General features: G+C 46.9%; 1 protein-coding gene across 1 annotated transcript in view; it reads right to left on the minus strand.

Moving 5' to 3' along the window:
- The window catches only part of TMEM145 (transmembrane protein 145), a 243,413-nt gene that overhangs the window by 42,671 nt on the left and 182,333 nt on the right, over positions 1-18,409 (minus strand). The window contains exons 10-12 of the mRNA XM_078651318.1: positions 6,229-6,307; positions 2,947-3,040; positions 1,456-1,628 (exon numbers count right to left, since the gene is read on the minus strand). Coding sequence (XP_078507444.1) covers positions 1,456-1,628; positions 2,947-3,040; positions 6,229-6,307 — 346 coding nt within the window. The remainder of the gene's footprint in view (positions 1-1,455; positions 1,629-2,946; positions 3,041-6,228; positions 6,308-18,409) is intronic.

Raw genomic sequence — 18,409 nt, forward strand, 5'->3', positions numbered from 1 at the left:
ACTTACTACTTTCGGGATTCACAGAGTGAACTTACTACTTTCGGGATTCACAGAGTGAACTTACTACTTTCGGGATTCACAGAATGAATTTACTACTTTCGGTATTCAAAGAATAGATTTAAGACAACTAACTTTACGTCCGCACTCGGGCCGGAAATTCCGGCCTGGAGGCGGAGTTTCCAGCCTTGAGGTGGAGCTTCTGGCTTGGGGCGGAGTTTCTGGCCTGGAGGCGGAGCTTGTGGCCCGGAGGCAGAGATTCCGGCCCAGAGGAGGAGCTTGCGGCCCAGAGGTGGAGATTTCAGCCATGGCTAAATCCCCACCTCCGAGCCGGAAGCCTCGCCTCCAAGCTGCAAGCTCCGCCTCCGGGCCGCAAGCTTCACCCCCAAGCCGGAAGCTCCACCTCCGGGCCGGAATTTCCGTCCCGAGTGTGGACGTAAAGTTAGTAGTCTTAAATCTATTCTGTGAATACCGAAAGTAGTAAGTTCATTCTGTGAATCCCAAAAGTAGTAAGTTCACTCTGTGAATCCCGAAAGTAGTAAGTGCATTCTGTGAATACCAAATAGGAGTAAGTTTAGGATTTAGTCTTAAGTTCATTCTGTGAATCGGGCCCAAAGTGTCAAGATGTCACATGACCTTGAAGGTCTATTAACACACAGAGTCATCTCAGTGAAAAGATAAACAAAATCACAAAAATACATGTTAAATTAATAGAGTGACACCAGACCCTCACTCAAGTAGAGTGTTGGCATTCAAAAATAAAAATATTTGAGCAGCAGCCAAATGTGTCCTCCCATCACCTGAGGGGATCAGTGGGAAGCCTGCCGTGGTGCTGCCTATGAAGCCTCTACAGCTTCCAAGATCTTCTCCGCACACAGCACAGCTTTGAACTGAGATATTATTAGATTTCAGGTTCTAGCTTATCCTACAAGGTGTGATATTTATGCTATTGTGAGTGAGAACTCAACCCGACATCCAAATGTGTGAGTCTCACTCATAATGTGTGAGGGTTGAAGTCTTACCTAATAGTTTTACAGGCCATGATGTGAAATTTTTCAACACATTAATTCAATGATGATGTCCTGACACTGGTTCAAAAGGGATTTATCTTCACTGGGAAAAGTACAATCCATATACACATGCACAAACACAACCATACACCCACACACACACAACCATACACCCACACACACACATACACCCACATCTTCCAGTCTCTACTCTCTTCTACTATCTACTTCTAAGAGGCTTTCCAGTGGCAGGAAGGAAGAGGGAAGCATTAGAAAAGGAATAGATAATTCTAGATTATACCACAAACATAGGAGAGGTACTCCCCACCAGAGCAGTGGAGTAGGGACTGAAGGGAAATCAGATAAGAAGCACTCAGGCACTGACATGATGAGAGAGTTTCTCGTCTTGACCAGACAGCCCCCAATCCCCAGTTGCCCCACAACATACCAGAGCGTGTACGCAGCAAAAAATGGCACGTAGAAGGCCTGTTTCTCTGGGTACTGCTTCAACGTGATGAGGATGGCGTAGCAGAACCAGATGTAGGCGATGAACTGCAGCGCAATGTTACCATATCCTGCAGGGGATTCGTAGGTGTACAGCACCTGTGCTGGGTCAAAGAACTGTCGCGGGTCAAAAACGCAAGAGACAGGGGCAGGGATGAGAGAAGCGGAGAACAGTCGAAGGGGAAAAATGGGGTAATGAGTAGGAGAGAGAAGGAGAAAGAAACAGAAACGGGAACATGAAGATACAATTAATATTAACAATGTATTTCTTTTTAGCGTGTGGTACTACATTTTTATAAATTCTTAGTACTTTAATTAACAGGTGTACCTAAAATCAATACAATGATATTCAATTTATGAACCTTATTTTGATGAGGGGCTGAGTCAGCCCTGAAGCAATTTATACCTAGGATCTGAGATCTACAATTAAGATTACCAGTTCATTAGAAACACACTTTTCTAGGCTTTCCTTTAGTAACTATTGCAACCTGGGATTTGTATTCCCGGTTCAAGTCATCTATACCAACAACACTAACACACCTTAAAAAAATGTAAATAAGCATTGGCAATGGCAAAAAGGTCTGTCTTTAAAGAAATGTTGTATGGTATTGTGAAGCATTACAAGTAAAAAGCATGGCCATGAATCTGAATTTGTGTGGATGCATAGAACTGTAGAATAACATTGGTGTATTTTAAAATGCCAGGTGTTGGTGTATTTTAAAGTCAGGTGACAATTGCACTTTCAAACCAGACCTAAAAATCCATGTAGGTTAATGATTACCCTCCTCCCATCTGTGCTGAAAATTCAAGCTCAGCCAGCTGGATAAATAAACAAAATGATCACAGCTTGAGGGAGAGCTAGCACTTTTTTGTGGAAGCATACAACTTCTGCCCAATTGAAACATGTACTCCTGTCTCCCAACATGTGGGCGGAGCCAAAGCCCTTCTCTATTGATGCTCACTTAACCTCATCCATGCTTGTGACGAGCTGAGCTCGTCATGAGGCACGGTGTTCCGGTGCTCATGACGAGCTCGGCTCGTCATGAACCGTGGAACACTCACACGCGGGGATAATTCCCCTGCTGTGCTGAGCGTTCCACGGGAATGGGTGTGGTCATAACAAGCTCAGCTCGTCATGAGCACACGAGTGCCGTCTCTCATGACGAGCTCAGTGCGTCATGTGTACGGGGGTGCTGTGCGCGCCCCCCGTCCCCCAGCACAGCGGGGGAATTACCCCCGCACGGAAAGAGTTAATTGTATGGCAACAGCTGTGCGGCCAGACCATAACAATAGAGAAGTCAAGGGTTGCAACATTGTAACCCTGTTGACAGGGATTCATCTGGTAACCATGGTAACAGGAAGATGCCCTTCAACTCACTGAGATCTCTTGCCACTAAAATGAACTACAGTGAATAGCATAGATACCCCCCCTCACCTGGGCCTCGTGAATGAACAGCACGGTGTGCGTCATGGTGTACAGCGTCATGTAGACCGACAGCTTGATGGAGCCCATGCGGCTAATGCGCCCCCTGTAGGAGGAGAGACAGCGGATCAAAAAGGATTCTACTTACATAGAGCGAGACCACACCTGGTGGCAAGATCAAAGGAACAATGGAGGGAGAGAAGACAAAGGGTTTAAGAAAGGAAATGGAAGAGAGGGTTTAAAGATCCAGGGGGCTCTGACCCATGTGAGGGGCAGAGTGTGATCATAGGGAACAGAGAGTAATCAGGGGCAGTGCAAGCTTCACTCACACAGAGGTACAGCAGAGGCAGCATTGTTGCAGGCCTCCCTCATACACAACGATGTACAGCAGAGGCCGGCGCAGCGCAGGCTTGCTCACACAGAGGTACTGATTAACAACAGAGAATGCTGATGCTAGTCGATTCAACGCAACAATTTTAATCCACACAGAGGTACAACAGAGGCAGCAGCAGTGCAAGCTTTGTAACACGGAGGTACGGCAGAGGCAGCCGCAGCGCAAGCTTCCATCATATACAACAAACAGGTACAAAGTGGCAGGTGCAGTGCAAGTTTCATCAAACAGAGGTACAGCAGAGGCAGCAGGGCAAGCTTCTGTCATATAGAGGTACAGCAGCGCCAGCAGTGGTGCAAGCTTCCTCACAGGGAGGTACGGTAGAGGCAGCAGTGCAAGCTTCCCATGTACACAAAGAGGTACAGAGCATTGCAAGCTTCCTCACACGGAGGGGTATCAGAGGCAGCAGCAGCGCGAGCTTCACTCACAGAGAGGTACAGCAGAGGCAGCAGCAGCGCAAGCTTCCATCATATACAACAAACAGGTACACAGTGGCAGGTGCAGTGCAGGTTTCATCAAACAGAGGTACAGCAGAGGCAGTAGTGCAAGCTTCCTCATACAAAGGTGTATCAGAGGCAGCCGAAGCGCAAGCTTCCATCATAAACAACAAACAGGTACACAGTGGCAGGTGCAGTGCAGGTTTCATCAAACAGAGGTACAGCAGAGGCAGCAGTGCAAGCTTCCTCATACAAAGGTGTATCAGAGGCAGCCGAAGCGCAAGCTTCCATCATATACAACAAACAGGTACACAGTGGCAGGTGTAGTGCAGGTTTCATCAAACAGAGGTACAGCAGAGGCAGCCAGCAGAGGCAGCAGTGCAAGCTTCCTCATACAAAGGTGTATCAGAGGCAGCCGAAGCGCAAGCTTCCATCATATACAACAAACAGGTACACAGTGGCAGGTGCAGTGCAGGTTTCATCAAACAGAGGTACAGCAGAGGCAGCAGTGCAAGCTTCCTCATACAAAGGTGTATCAGAGGCAGCCGAAGCGCAAGCTTCCATCATATACAACAAACAGGTACACAGTGGCAGGTGCAGTGCAGGTTTCATCAAACAGAGGTACAGCAGAGGCAGCAGTGCAAGCTTCCTCATACAAAGGTGTATCAGAGGCAGCCGAAGCGCAAGCTTCCATCATATACAACAAACAGGTACACAGTGGCAGGTGCAGTGCAGGTTTCATCAAACAGAGGTACAGCAGAGGCAGCCAGCAGAGGCAGCAGTGCAAGCTTCCTCATACAAAGGTGTATCAGAGGCAGCAGCAGCGCAAGCTTCCATCATATACAACAAACAGGTACACAGTGGCAGGTGCAGTGCAGGTTTCATCAAACAGAGGTACAGCAGAGGCAGCAGTGCAAGCTTCCTCATACAAAGGTGTATCAGAGGCAGCCGAAGCGCAAGCTTCCATCATATACAACAAACAGGTACACAGTGGCAGGTGCAGTGCAGGTTTCATCAAACAGAGGTACAGCAGAGGCAGCAGTGCAAGCTTCCTCATACAAAGGTGTATCAGAGGCAGCCGAAGCGCAAGCTTCGATCATATACAACAAACAGGTACACAGTGGCAGGTGCAGTGCAGGTTTCATCAAACAGAGGTACAGCAGAGGCAGCAGTGCAAGCTTCCCTTGTACACAAAGAGGTACAGCCCATAGCAAGCTTCCTCATACAAAGGTGTATCAGAGGCAGCAGTGCAAGCATACTAGTACACAGAGATGTACAACAGAGGCAGGAGCGATGCACGCTCCCTCCCACAGTGGTGCAGCAGAGGCAGCATTGGTGCAGGCCTCCCTCATACACAACGATGTACAGCAGAGGCAGGCACAGCGCAGGCTTGCTCACACAGAGGCACAGCAGAGGCAGGCACAGCGCAGGCTTGCTCACACAGAGGCACAGCAGAGGCAGGCGCAGCGCAGCCTTGCTCACACAGAGGCACAGCAGAGGCAGGCGCAGCGCAGGCTTGCTCACGCAGGCTTGCTCACACAGAGGCACAGCAGAGGCAGGCGCAGCGCAGCCTTGCTCACACAGAGGCACAGCAGAGGCAGGCGCAGCGCAGCCTTGCTCACACAGAGGCACAGCAGAGGCAGGCGCAGCGCAGCCTTGCTCACACAGAGGCACAGCAGAGGCAGGCGCAGCGCAGGCTTGCTCACACAGAGGCACAGCAGAGGCAGGCGCAGCGCAGCCTTGCTCACACAGAGACACAGCAGAGGCAGGCGCAGCGCAGCCTTGCTCACACAGAGACACAGCAGAGGCAGGCGCAGCGCAGGCTTGCTCACACAGAGGCACAGCAGAGGCAGGCGCAGCGCAGCCTTGCTCACACAGAGGCACAGCAGAGGCAGGCGCAGCGCAGCCTTGCTCACACAGAGGCACAGCAGAGGCAGGCGCAGGCAGGCGCAGCGCAGCCTTGCTCACACAGAGGCACAGCAGAGGCAGGCGCAGCGCAGCCTTGCTCACACAGAGGCACAGCAGAGGCAGGCGCAGCGCAGGCTTGCTCACACAGAGGCACAGCAGAGGCAGGCGCAGCGCAGCCTTGCTCACACAGAGACACAGCAGAGGCAGGCGCAGCGCAGCCTTGCTCACACAGAGACACAGCAGAGGCAGGCGCAGCGCAGGCTTGCTCACACAGAGGCACAGCAGAGGCAGGCGCAGCGCAGCCTTGCTCACACAGAGGCACAGCAGAGGCAGGCGCAGCGCAGGCTTGCTCACACAGAGGCACAGCAGAGGCAGGCGCAGCGCAGGCTTGCTCACACAGAGGCACAGCAGAGGCAGGCGCAGCGCAGGCTTGCTCACACAGAGGCACAGCAGAGGCAGCAGTGCAAGCTTCCCTTGTACACAAAGAGGTACAGAGCAGTGCATGCTTTCCCCACTCACAGAAGAGGAGCAATCTGACTCTACTTCTCTCTTCCTTACCTGGTGACAGTGAATCCTTTGCCCAAAAGAATCAGCATCAGTAAAAACATGAGGAAACTGGCGGAGAACAGGAGCTTCGCTGTGAGGAGACAAGCAACAGGGATTCAACAATCAGATTAAAAAGGTAGAAGGTGCTCGTGAGCAGTCGGGTCTGGGGAGATGAACATGGGAACTATGCACTGCAATAGTAACTTTACGACTCCTAAACTGAGAAAAATCCTAACTTTAAGACTTTCGGTATTCACAGAAGGCATTTAGGAGTCCTAACTTCTGTGAAGACCGAAATGAGTAAGTGCCTTCTGTGAATACCAATATGGTAGTAAATTTAGGATTTTGTCTTAAGTTAGTTCTGTGAATTGAGCCCTGTGTGTCGTAACCTGATTGGAGCGATCATGGGAACCGTGTGCAGGTGAATCAAATGTTAGAATTGTGTGATTTATGTTAGCGCATAGTAAACAAGAAATCAGAACTTTTCAAACCTTTCCACAGACATATCCCATACACGCTCTTGTCCACTTCGAGATAAGTTAGAAAAGAGTGGGAGCTCTCTATGGGAGAACTGATTTACTTACCTATTCCTTTGAGACAACTTTATATTAATTTGCCTTCTTGTTTATCTGACTTTTATTGATTTTGAACTTTCTATCCATTTATTTATTGATTACTGATTGATAGTACTTTGATGAATTTGTCAACATTTTAACCTTTAATAAACCTTTATTGGTTTTGAAAGTGCAAACGTCTGTCTTCCTTGCGGAGTCAAAATGCGCCTTGTGTTATTTAAATGTATTGATTTGACAGCGAGCCTCAGTTGTGAATTCCAATTAATCAGATGGTGCTTTATTGGCCCTAGATTTGCACAAAGAAAAGAGCTACAACACACTCCTGTCTCAAAAACTGTATGAAAGAGTCTCTCAAAGTTCCCCACTTCGCTCCAGTTTGAGCAGCTTCAGTGCCTGAGGATAGGAGCCCCTGTGGTCCAGGACTGGTATCGCCAATGGCCAGTCTCCCGAAGGGAAGGGCCATTGTGTGGCTTCCGAAAGCCGTGATGGAAGAAGATGTGGGTCTGTCGGGGACTCTAGGAGATGCCTTCCTGCTCAGAGGGGAGAGGCTAGTCCTGCAGGAGTCTGCCTGCCCATGGGAGAGAGTTAGTACAACCCTTGAGTCATCTGTGAGGCTTGGCCCAGAGATGGGAGTGCACAGAAGACTCATGAAGTGCCAAAGGCCCCCCCGATCTCCTTGCCCAATGCCCAAGTCTGAATGAGGAGAGGTCTTGTACGACTTGCCAGTGGCAACCACGAAGGCTGCTCGAATTGGAGAAAACTATGGAAAGACGCATACATCTTTAGCTGACTCCATCTTCACTGCACTTCAGCGATTACAATAGCGCCTGTGACCGAAGGAGGAAGATCCTTTGACAGCACCCTCTGAAGCAGACACCTGGAGGTACCTTCAGAGCGCCATGCCAGGTGGCTGTCTGCAGAGAGATGGATGTGGGGTTGCTCGAACAAGCAAGGTGAGAGCGAAAGTGCACCACTTGACCCGTCGACTACCATACCTACGTTTGACAATCCAGCATGCACTCCACATCAGGTAATTCCATGCACCTGAGAGAACTGGACTGTGAGCTTGGAAAACAGAGTTTGGTGGGACAGTTCATTGAACATTGCTATCCCAGCCCAAGAATGGAATAGCCAATTGCTGTGGACTGACCTACAGGTCACTAGGAAGATGGTGCACTGCTAAACAGTAACCAGGCTGCACCTGAGCTTTAATTGTGCTACTCAAATGGTTCCATTCTGTAGAGAACTCCGTAGACGCCATCGTGCACTCCAGTAGAGTTGTTTACTATGTTAGGTTCTGCCATAATCAAAATACTTATCTTTTTCCAAAAAGACAGCTTTTGGTCGGACATGACATTATTCACCTATGTAACTGTTTGAGTTGTGAGTCACTAGCCCGTCCCCTCCCCCACACTACCTCCATGAGAAGCCTGTGACTGCTCGCCTTCACTGCCCTGAGAGTTAAGTGTACAACAATCTGCATGAGAAGCCCGTGACTGCTCACCCTTGCCGCCTTGAGAGGTAAGTGTACCCCAAGGGAAACATCCTTTACAACGCAACTTTTACCACGCAGTGCCTTTACGACACAACTTTTACAACACAAACCATTACAACGCATTGGGCTGGGGGCTTAATTTACTATCCAACACCTTCCCTAGTGTCCACAGGGACTGGAGTTGGAATAGTAAATTAAACTATTCACTATCCAGCACCCCAAAGCGCTATGCGTTGTAAAGGTTTGCGTTGTAAAAACCGCGTTGTAAAGGCACGCGACGTAAAAGCATGCATTGTAATGTCATACATCCGTACCCCAATATCCATGAGAAGCCTGTGACTGCTCGAATTTGCTACCCTGGAGTTAAGTTTACCACAGTCTCCATGAGAACCTCTGACTTCTCGCCCTCGCTTCCTTGAGAGTTAAGTATACCACAATCTCCATGAGAAGCCTGTGGCTGCTCGCCCTTGCTGCTCTGAGAGCTAAGTGTACCGCAATCTCCATGAGAAGCCTGTACCTGCTTGTCCTCGCTGCCTAGAGAGTTAAGTGTACCACAATCTCCATGAGAAACCAGTGGTTGCTCGCCCTCGCTACCTTGAGAGTTAGGTGTACCACAATCTCCATGAGAAACCAGTGGTTGCTCGCCCTCGCTACCTTGAGAGTTAGGTGTACCACAATCTCCATGAGAAACCAGTGGTTGCTCGCCCTCGCTACCTTGAGAGTTAGGTGTACCACAATCTCCATGAGAAACCAGTGGTTGCTCGCCCTCGCTACCTTGAGAGTTAGGTGTACCACAATCTCCATGAGAAACCAGTGACTGCTCGCCCTCGCTACCTTGAGAGTTAAGTGTACCACAATCTCCATGAGAAGCCTGTGACTTCTCACCCTCGCTTCCTTGAGAGTTAAGTATACCACAATCTCCATGAGAAGCCTGTGACTGCTCGCCCTCGCTACCTTGAGAGCTAAGTGTACCGCAATCTCCATGAGAAGCCTGTACCTGCTTGTCCTCGCTGCCTAGAGAGTTAAGTATACCACAATCTCCATGAGAAGCCAGTGACTGCTCGCCCTCGCTACCTTGAGAGTTAGGTGTACCACAATCTCCATGAGAAACCAGTGGTTGCTCGCCCTCGCTTCCTTGAGAGTTAAGTGTACCACAATCTCCATGAGAAGCCTGTGACTTCTCGCCCTCGCTTCCTTGAGAGTTAAGTATACCACAATATCCATGAGAAGCCAGTGACTGCTCGCCCTCGCTACCTTGACAGTTAAGTGTACCACAGTCTCCATGAGAAGCCCGTGACTGCTCGCCCTCGCTGCCTTGAGAGTTACGTGTACCACAGTCTCCATGAGAAGCCTGTGTCTGCTCACTGCGCTAAAAGTTAACTGTACCACAATCTCCACAAGAAGCCTGTGACTGCTTGCTGCCGTGAGTGTTAAGTGTACCACAATCTCCATGGGAAGCCCGTGACTGCCCGTCCTCAATGTCCTGAGACTTAATTGTACCACAATCTCAATGAGAAGTCGGTGACTGCTCTCCCTCGCTACCCTGAGAGTTAAGTGTACAACAATCTGCATGAGAAGCCTGTGACTGCTCACCCTCGCTGTCTTGAGAGTTAAGTGTAACACATTCTCCATCCTTGTTTAGTATAGGTTGTGTCTTTTCTGCAAGTTTCCCGTCTACATCCTTCTTTGGTCGAGTAATACCATAAGATATCCAGAGATTGTGTATTTCATGGAACTGAAGCAGAACCAGCTACTTACATGTTAACCCATGCCTCTTCATGATTTTAAAATGTCAACTAGCAAGGCAGCTAGTTCATTACTAATCCTACCAATGGCATAGATGTGATTCTGAAACAATATCCCTCTGCTCACCAAAAAGGTTTAACATGCCTATTTGTAAACCTGCTGTGGCTGAGACCTTTCTAATGGCATGCTTCACTGATGATACTCACTCATCAGGAGTAACAACAGCTGTGTATTCCTTTGACTCACCAGACCATCAGATCTGGTGATAGGCAGAGGTCAGATCAAGGGCTGTAAAAATACTCGCCTCCTCAACGACTCTGATCATGACTTAAATGTTGGCTAGAGAAAGATCATCTAGCACAGCACATCGATCCACAAATCAACACATTACCTGACATTTACATAGGGATTAAGCACCACTACTATAGGGACCAACCATTTTGTTGTCTTTATACACTCATTGACCCCTGTGGCTGTCCTTTAGCGCTTTTGATAGCACTTATTCACCCCCATTGCAGCCCTACTGGATGTTAAAGAATGTACAAATGATTGGGACAGTCACTCCCTCGATGTATGTGATGGGACAACCAGATTTTAGAGCCCATTTGGTCATCAAATACCTGTGGGGAATACTAAGTTCCCCAGTCTCATTTCCAAACTTCCTCTATCTCACTGTGAGTAGCTCCTATTGTACTAACATCATTCTGATGTGTCCAGTCTAGTATCTGGGGCATTCTTTTTAGTCATTTGTACTTAGCTGCTCCTATCTTCTCTAATGATCCCTACTCAACTTCATAGAGGCTCACAACATCTATGCCAGTTTTTCTGGTAGCCACAAGGATTGTTATGAAAAGAGTAAAGCCAATGCTAAAATTTGGTTGTTATCAACCATTCCAAGACATGCATTTTTATTTGTTTAAGTTAAGCATTTTATAAAACAAACACAACAAATTGGTTGAGGGTGCTGAGTTGCTTTAAGACACTTCTGATGGAGCCACTGATTTAGAATAGATGGATTTTCTGTTTTTTCTGAGTTCAGGAAGAGGCTGGAGTTAGGCTTTGTGTTGAGGTTGTTGCTCCACAGGCATCAATCTACTGCTGAGGAATGCCTACCTGGTTGGGTCTTGCACCGGTAGGTCGGCCGGAGGACGACGGCGGGACAACAGGTACAAGGCAGGCACTGACCAGAAAGACTGGTCATCCCCTTACCGCTTCCCTCCAGGAAGCCTTGGCTAATAACCCAAAGCGTATGCATGAGAAGGGAATCCCCCTCTCACATATAGAAAAACGCCTTAGTGAGTGTATCACATAGTCTGTACCACAACACTAAGTCTGTTTTATTTCACCACACCTTTTAAAAAACGGTCCTGAGGAAAGCCAGAATACTCTAAGGCACTGGCTGAAACATGTCGACCATCTGAAGAACGCAGGGGGCAGTAACTCGCCACCCTCACGCGTCCTGTAGCCTTACTTTTAACCGCTGGTGACGGCCCAATTATTAAAATTTAATTTACCCTCGGGTACTGGGACCACCACCAAGCCGTTTTAAATCACAACTCACTCAACCTCACTCACTGCACTCTCAGCAATATACCAGCTCCGCTGTAATCAGGCGTCGTAGCACACCCGGGACATACTAGGTGTCACTGGGTGGACCCGATGATGAAGCATGCCACCAACTAGGTTGGTGGGTGAGGGCTTCATGAATACACCAACAAGGTGCCCGTGACAGAACTAATTAGAGTACTGCAACACTTTGGTCAACTTAAGCTAGTCCTCTTTGATTAATCACAGAACAAATTGATTAGCATAGCTTAATCGGGGGCGGCAATCCACTTGTGCCGAACCTGTGGTTGTGTTTTTGCACGCTGATTCGCACGGTTTTTATTGGAGCAACATTCTGTTTCTCCAAGTGCGGATTGGCAGATTCCCTTTTGCTGATTCGCACAACGTGTCTGGTTCAGAAGTTTGGATTTCTCTGATTGACACATTATACCACAGTACGTTCCCTCCAGTTGGCCAACTACCAAAGCACATTGACAGTTTCCTTAAAGGTGTGCAGTGCAGCAAAAGTATTTAGCTGATTTCCACAGTATAAAGTTCAGCATTTTACTCAGTCCTCAGATGTGCATACAGCATTCTACAGTAGCTTTAAGTACAACCCTGCAATTCATGTTTACGCTTATTTTCACAGCTTATGGTTACATTATTATTTTAGTTATTATTTATGTGGTTCAAGGGTATTTTTGCCTGTGCTTTCACTGTTTTGCGCAGGATAGTATCTTCTATTTGTGATTACTTACTGTACTATATAATTATTTTACAGAAAAGGTGAGTAGTTTATATGTTCACAAGTTAAACCGCCCTAACCATGGCAACTCCTGTACCAAACGGATGTATGATGTTACAACGCATGCTATTACAACGCATGCCTTTACGACGCAAGCTTTACAACGCAAGTCGTTACAACGACTTGCGTTGGGGGGCGCTGGATAGTGAATAGTTTAATTTACTATTCCAACTCCAGTCCCCGTGGATAGTAGGGAAGGTGTTGGAAACTATTCACTATTCTAGAACGCCCCCAGCGCAAGTCGTTGTAAAAGTTGCGTTGTAATGGTTGCGTCGTAAAGGTACTTCGTTGTAACAGTTGCGTTGTAAAGGATGTTCCCCGTACCAAACATTATGTTGAATCCACCCAAAGAATTATAGTGTATTCCAGGAGATCCACCGGTTCCATGGGTACAGCAGAAGGAATATTTTTTAAATTGTATTTCCACTATTGACCACAGCAACAAACTCTCTGCGAAAGAAAAAGGGATTGTTACTACATTCTTTGGGCCTTGAAGGTTCGAGAGTTTACAATCAACTAAATAAGGATGACAGCGCAGGGGACAAAATGATTTTAGTGAAGTTCTTAGACAATCGGATACTTACTTTTCTCCAGAACATTGTATAGGAATTACATGCTATAATTTGTTCCACAGCAAGCAGGAGAGGAGTGAGTCAATTGATGAATATGTTACTGCTTTGAAAAAACTGACACTGGTTTGTCGTTTTGGAGTCATACAAGAAGAGTTAGTGAGAGACCAAGTTGAAATGCACGCTCATGACCAATCTATTCAGGAGAGACTGTTGATAAATAGGGCCAGTCCTTTGAAAGACATAATGTCTGCCGTAAGAAAAGCAGAGTTGTCTGGCAGGACAGCTAAAGTACTCAAGAAGGATAATTCACTAGAATAACTTGAAACAGTAAACCAGAGTAATGGGCAACAAACCTAAATTATTTAAATCCATCAAAAGTGTACAAAAAAAGGTAGAGATAAAAACCCTGTAAGAAAGGAACTAAAGTGCTTTAGGTGTGATAGTAAACAACATTTGGTCAATGACAGAAATTGTCCACCCATTAAACAAAAGTGCAGCAACTATTGAAAATGTGCTCATGTGTGTAAAACTATAAATGTTCAGAAAAGATAAAGTCAAATGTATAGAGGAAGGTGCAACACATTATTCAAGAGAGGAAGAAGCTGAGGATGATGATGTAGGTGTTTTGAACATAAGAGAGAAGGTAGTTCTAAAGAGTGCAATGGAAATGACAAACGTAAACCGTTGTGCTTAAGAAAATGGGGGGAGAAAATATTCGCAATGCTGTAGATTCAGGTTTACTATTCACAATAGTTTATGAGTCAGTATGTAAAGGTAAATTTTTGGACAAATTGGGTTCCAATCTTCATGAAACAGAGTTATACGTGTGAAACCATAGAGTTGTTGGGTTACAGAAATGTAATCTTTAGACTCAAGAACAGGAAGGTGTATATTTCCAAGAATGGTCCTTCAATCCTGGGATGGAGGGATCAGAGGAATCTTAACATTGTTTTAGACCCCAACGGAATATAACAAGTATTGGTGCTTGATGAAGGGGAGGTTTTAAGTGAAATAATGTGTGATGTGTTTTCAAATGTTTTTGCTGGAAGAATTGGGAAGACAGAAGGATTCAAACACAAAATAGTTTTGAAGCAGAATACTTCACCCAAAATACAAAACTCTGGAGAGTTCTTATATCTATAAGGAAAGAGGTAGAAAACACATTGGGACATTTAGTTAAGGATGGTGTGATAGAACCGGTGGAGTCATCAAAGTGGATAGCTCCATTAGTAGTTGCATGGCAAGCTAATGGAAAGATCAGCTTATGTATTGATATTCAACATCTTAATGCTAATATTGGTTGAGCAATTCCTATTACCCAAAATCAGCGTACCACCAAATTCCTTTGTGTGAGGATAGTAAGAAGTAGTCACCAAAGTAGAGAAGGTGGCCGAGGTAGAGGCTAGGTTTATCCTCCTGACAGTTATGTAGTTAGACAAAAAACGAGTATATAGAAGAAAACCCGCCCTTAGGGAATTAGATAGGATACAGCAAGAATGTGTTGTACTTTGGTTCCTTTCTCTATTGGTTCCTGATTTTGGGGATGTATGTACCAAGTCCTGATAAAGAGCTATTAGGGGAACAGCTCGAAACATGTTGACAAAAACACATTACCGAGACAACCAGCCTCATTAAGGTCAGGTTTCTTCTCAGTAAACGACCCCTGATTTTTAAACATACCAACTAGGGGCGGGAATAAAAGAGTGGCCAACTAGTTAGGTATTTTCACATTTTCTTTCCCTTTCCACTCCACCTACAATAAAAAGTGCTCCTACGTAACTCGCAAGTCGCAGAACGCTTCAATCCATAGAGGATTGAGAGGAACCCCAATGATGAGGCATTCCACCTAGGGGCAACACTAGTGGGTGAGAGTTCTCTAGAAAAAAGTATTTTTTTCTAGACAAGGCAGTACAACAAATTCTTGCTGTATCCTATCTAACTCCCCAAGGGCAGGTTGTCTTTGATAGTAAGAAGTACACAGCTTTTATTTCTCATGCACAATGTTTTCAGTTCACAAAAATGCCACTCAATTTAGCTTCTGCTGCACCTGGTTTTCAGCGTTTAATGTTCAATATTTTTGGAAAATTAGACTGCATCTCAGTTTTTCAAGATGATATTCTTTTGATGGGTAAGGATAGTAATGACCGTAATAAGAAACTCAAGCATGTTTTGTCGTTGATGAACAGTATGGTTTAGTGGTAGAATAAGCAAAATGCAGATTTTCTGAGAGGCAGGGGATGTACTTAGGTCATGACATTAGTGCGGCAGGGATTCAACCTAAGACTAAACTAATGGAAGCTATTAAAGATGCTCTCAGTTCTAAATGTAAGGAAGTCAAATCTTTTCTACAAATCGTTGAATTAATTTACAAATTTGGCAGGAATTTTTCTTTGAGAACCTTACACATTAGACAGTTATTTAAAGCCAGTGCAAAATTTAAATGGTTTGTGGAGAGTGAAAAGGAATTTTTAGATGTTGAATACACAATTGCAGCTGCCCCTGTGTTTCAAGGATTTGACCCCTTGGGAAAATGCATGATCACCCTGATGGTCTTGGGGCAACTCTATCTCAATATGATAAAACTGGTAACAAAAGAATTATAGCATATGCTTTAAGATTGTTATCACCATCTGAAGAAAAGTACGTAGTAATTGAAAGAGAGACATTGGCGTATGCATGGGCGCTTGAACATTTTTGTTCATTTATTTGGGGCAGAGAAGTGACAATCAAGTGTGATCATAAACCTTTAATTAAGGTGTTGAGAAAGGTAGGTATGAACAATGTTTCATCAAGGTTGGCTAGAATTTCTATGAGATTACTAGACTTTATTTACAGAATGGAATATTTACCTGAGAAAAAAATGAGGGCCTGATTTTCTGTCATGGTTGCCTATTCAAATTGTGGAAAACCAAGATGAATTGTTGGATGACATCCAAGTTGCTTGGGTATGGGACTATGGTTTGGATGCTTTCACCAAGGAAGAGTGTGATGTTGAATATAACAGGGATTTGACGCTAAAGAAGGTGACTGACTCCATAAGTACGGGTTGGCTACCAAAAGTAGAGTTGAAGAAACTTAGGCCTTTCTGGGAGGTTAGAAATTAGTTAACATGCAATGACTGTAGTGTTGTGAGAGGAGAAGGACTGATTCCACCTGAATCCTTAATAGAATAAATAATTTCCCTGTGTCATGAAGGGTGTTTAGGGACCATTAAGACAAAGCTTAATGTGGAACGTGTCTACTGGTGGCCTGGTAATGGCATCAAAGTTGAGAGAGTACTAAAAGACTGCGCCAGATATATGTCTGCAGATAAAAATGTTAAGGCCTCCTATGAGTGACTTTAGGTGTTCAGAATCCCCATGGGAGTGTGTTGCCATGGACATTATGGGACCAGTAGGGAGTTCTGGCAAGTGCATAACTTCTCTTATGGATGTGTTTTTTAAGTGGCCTATTGTGAAAATCATTAAGAAATTAGATACTGATACTGTGATAAAAATGTGGACGACATTTTTGTGAGAAAGTGAGTTTCTTTTACAGTACCCCCCAATTTATGCCTGATACCTGATGCACTTTTTCCTTGGTGTGCCCTGGGTCCCTGCCAATCAGGGACCCAAGGCCTGTGTTCCTTCCCTAAAAACTGCACTAGAGCCTAAACCCAATTGGCATCTCTGGCCACATGTCAGCCCCTAGTAAATGGTACCCTAGGTACACAGGGCATTGTGACCAGAGAAGATCCCTAAGGGCTACAGCACTTATTGTGCCACCCTTAGGGGCCCTGTATCCTGACACACACACACTGCCTTTGCAGGCTGAGTATCCTGGTGCAGTGCTAAACAAAGAGTCGACATGGCACACATCCCTGTGTGCCATGCCCACAAACCCACCGCCCTGGCATACATCAGCCACCCCTCTAGCTGGGTGCCCTATGCCAGTGGTGTGGGCTCAGGTGCATGAGCTCTGTGCCCCTACAGTACCCAGGGCCATTCCTGGGCCCTGTAAGTGCAGTGATGCCATTAAGAGTACATGGTGCTGGGAGGTTGTCATTACGAACTCCACAGCACCATAATGGCTACACTGAAGACTGACAAGTTTGATATGACACTTCTCGGCACATTAAACCCACACTGATGCCAGTGTAGGATTTAATGTAAAATGCACTACAGAGGGCATCTTAGAGATGCCCCTTGAAACCTAACGTACAATCCACGTCTTGTCTGAGTGGCTGCCTAGGCTGCCACACAGCAGGCATGTTGCTGGACCCCTGGGTGGAGAGCCCCCCGCTCTCCTGGGCCTGCAGCAATGCACATCCTGGGACGAGGTGCCAAGCCTCCTCCCCCAGGATGGGTAGGGGAAGCTTCTCCAGACCATTTGCTGTACTGAGCAACTGGCCCCCACCTGTTCTGACCCCCACCCTGGCGGGAAGGCTGGCGGGAACCCCTAACGTCCGAAAGGGGGGTGTGCCAGCCTGTGCCAACTCCACCCCTCAGGTGGGAGAGGCAATGGTGAAGCACGACCCCGGGCTCCGGCCATCTTGAAGATGGGGAGCCCTACCCAATCCCAGCTAGGCTCCTGTCCCCTCCCACAGGAGAGGAGCAGGCTAGAGGGTGTACTCACCCCAGGACAGGGACCCATTGGTCCCTGCCCTTGCCCTACCTGTAACAACCCTTAATTTAATATTTAGGGGCTCCCTGAACCTTCCTTCCTTAGATCCTGATTTTGAAACAAGAAAGAAGAACAAGGAACAAGAAGATCTGCCGTGCAGCTGCTAAAAAGAGGAAGACACCAACTGATTTGGCCCTAGCCCTACCGGCCTGTCGACCCTCGAACCTGCTCCTGCTAAACCCTGGCGTCTCCAGTGCTCAGCAACCTCAAAAACCCCGGAGGATCTGACTGCCTTGTGAATCTGACTACCTGGGTCTCCCACGAGCAGTGGTACTGCTCAAAGCCAGTAACGAGCCCTGGCATCAGCCCGGAAGAGCGAACCCTGCACACTCTGCACCCGCCAAGCCTGGCCTGTGCTGGAGTGAACCAAGACCCTGAGGACGTCCCCCCGGCGATTCTGACCAGGAATCCAGTGCCCAAGGACCCTCCTTGACGACCCCGACGACGCCTGCAGCCTCAGGACAAGGGACCCCTCCAACCGCGACCAGCAGGGGGTAAGATTTCCCGACCTCAAAAGACACCCCTGCACCCAGCGCCCCACGGCCCCCTGTGCCCAACTCCTGGGTGCCTACCTATCCTCCAAGACCCCAACTTACCCCTCGAAGTGTTGGTCGCTCCTGAAGATCCCCCGTCCCTGAGCCTGAAGCCTTTGTTCCCTTTTTAAGATCTCCATTGAATAACATTGAATGCCTGATGGCTCAAAAGCACCCTGCACCCAGCGGCCCGAGTGCCTCTGGCCGTGCACCCTGCGTCCTATCCTACTTCCCCATTTGCCCTGAGCAAGTGACCAGGA

Source organism: Lissotriton helveticus, chromosome 7 (assembly GCF_964261635.1).
Source record: "Lissotriton helveticus chromosome 7, aLisHel1.1, whole genome shotgun sequence".
Lineage (NCBI taxonomy): Eukaryota > Metazoa > Chordata > Amphibia > Caudata > Salamandridae > Lissotriton > Lissotriton helveticus.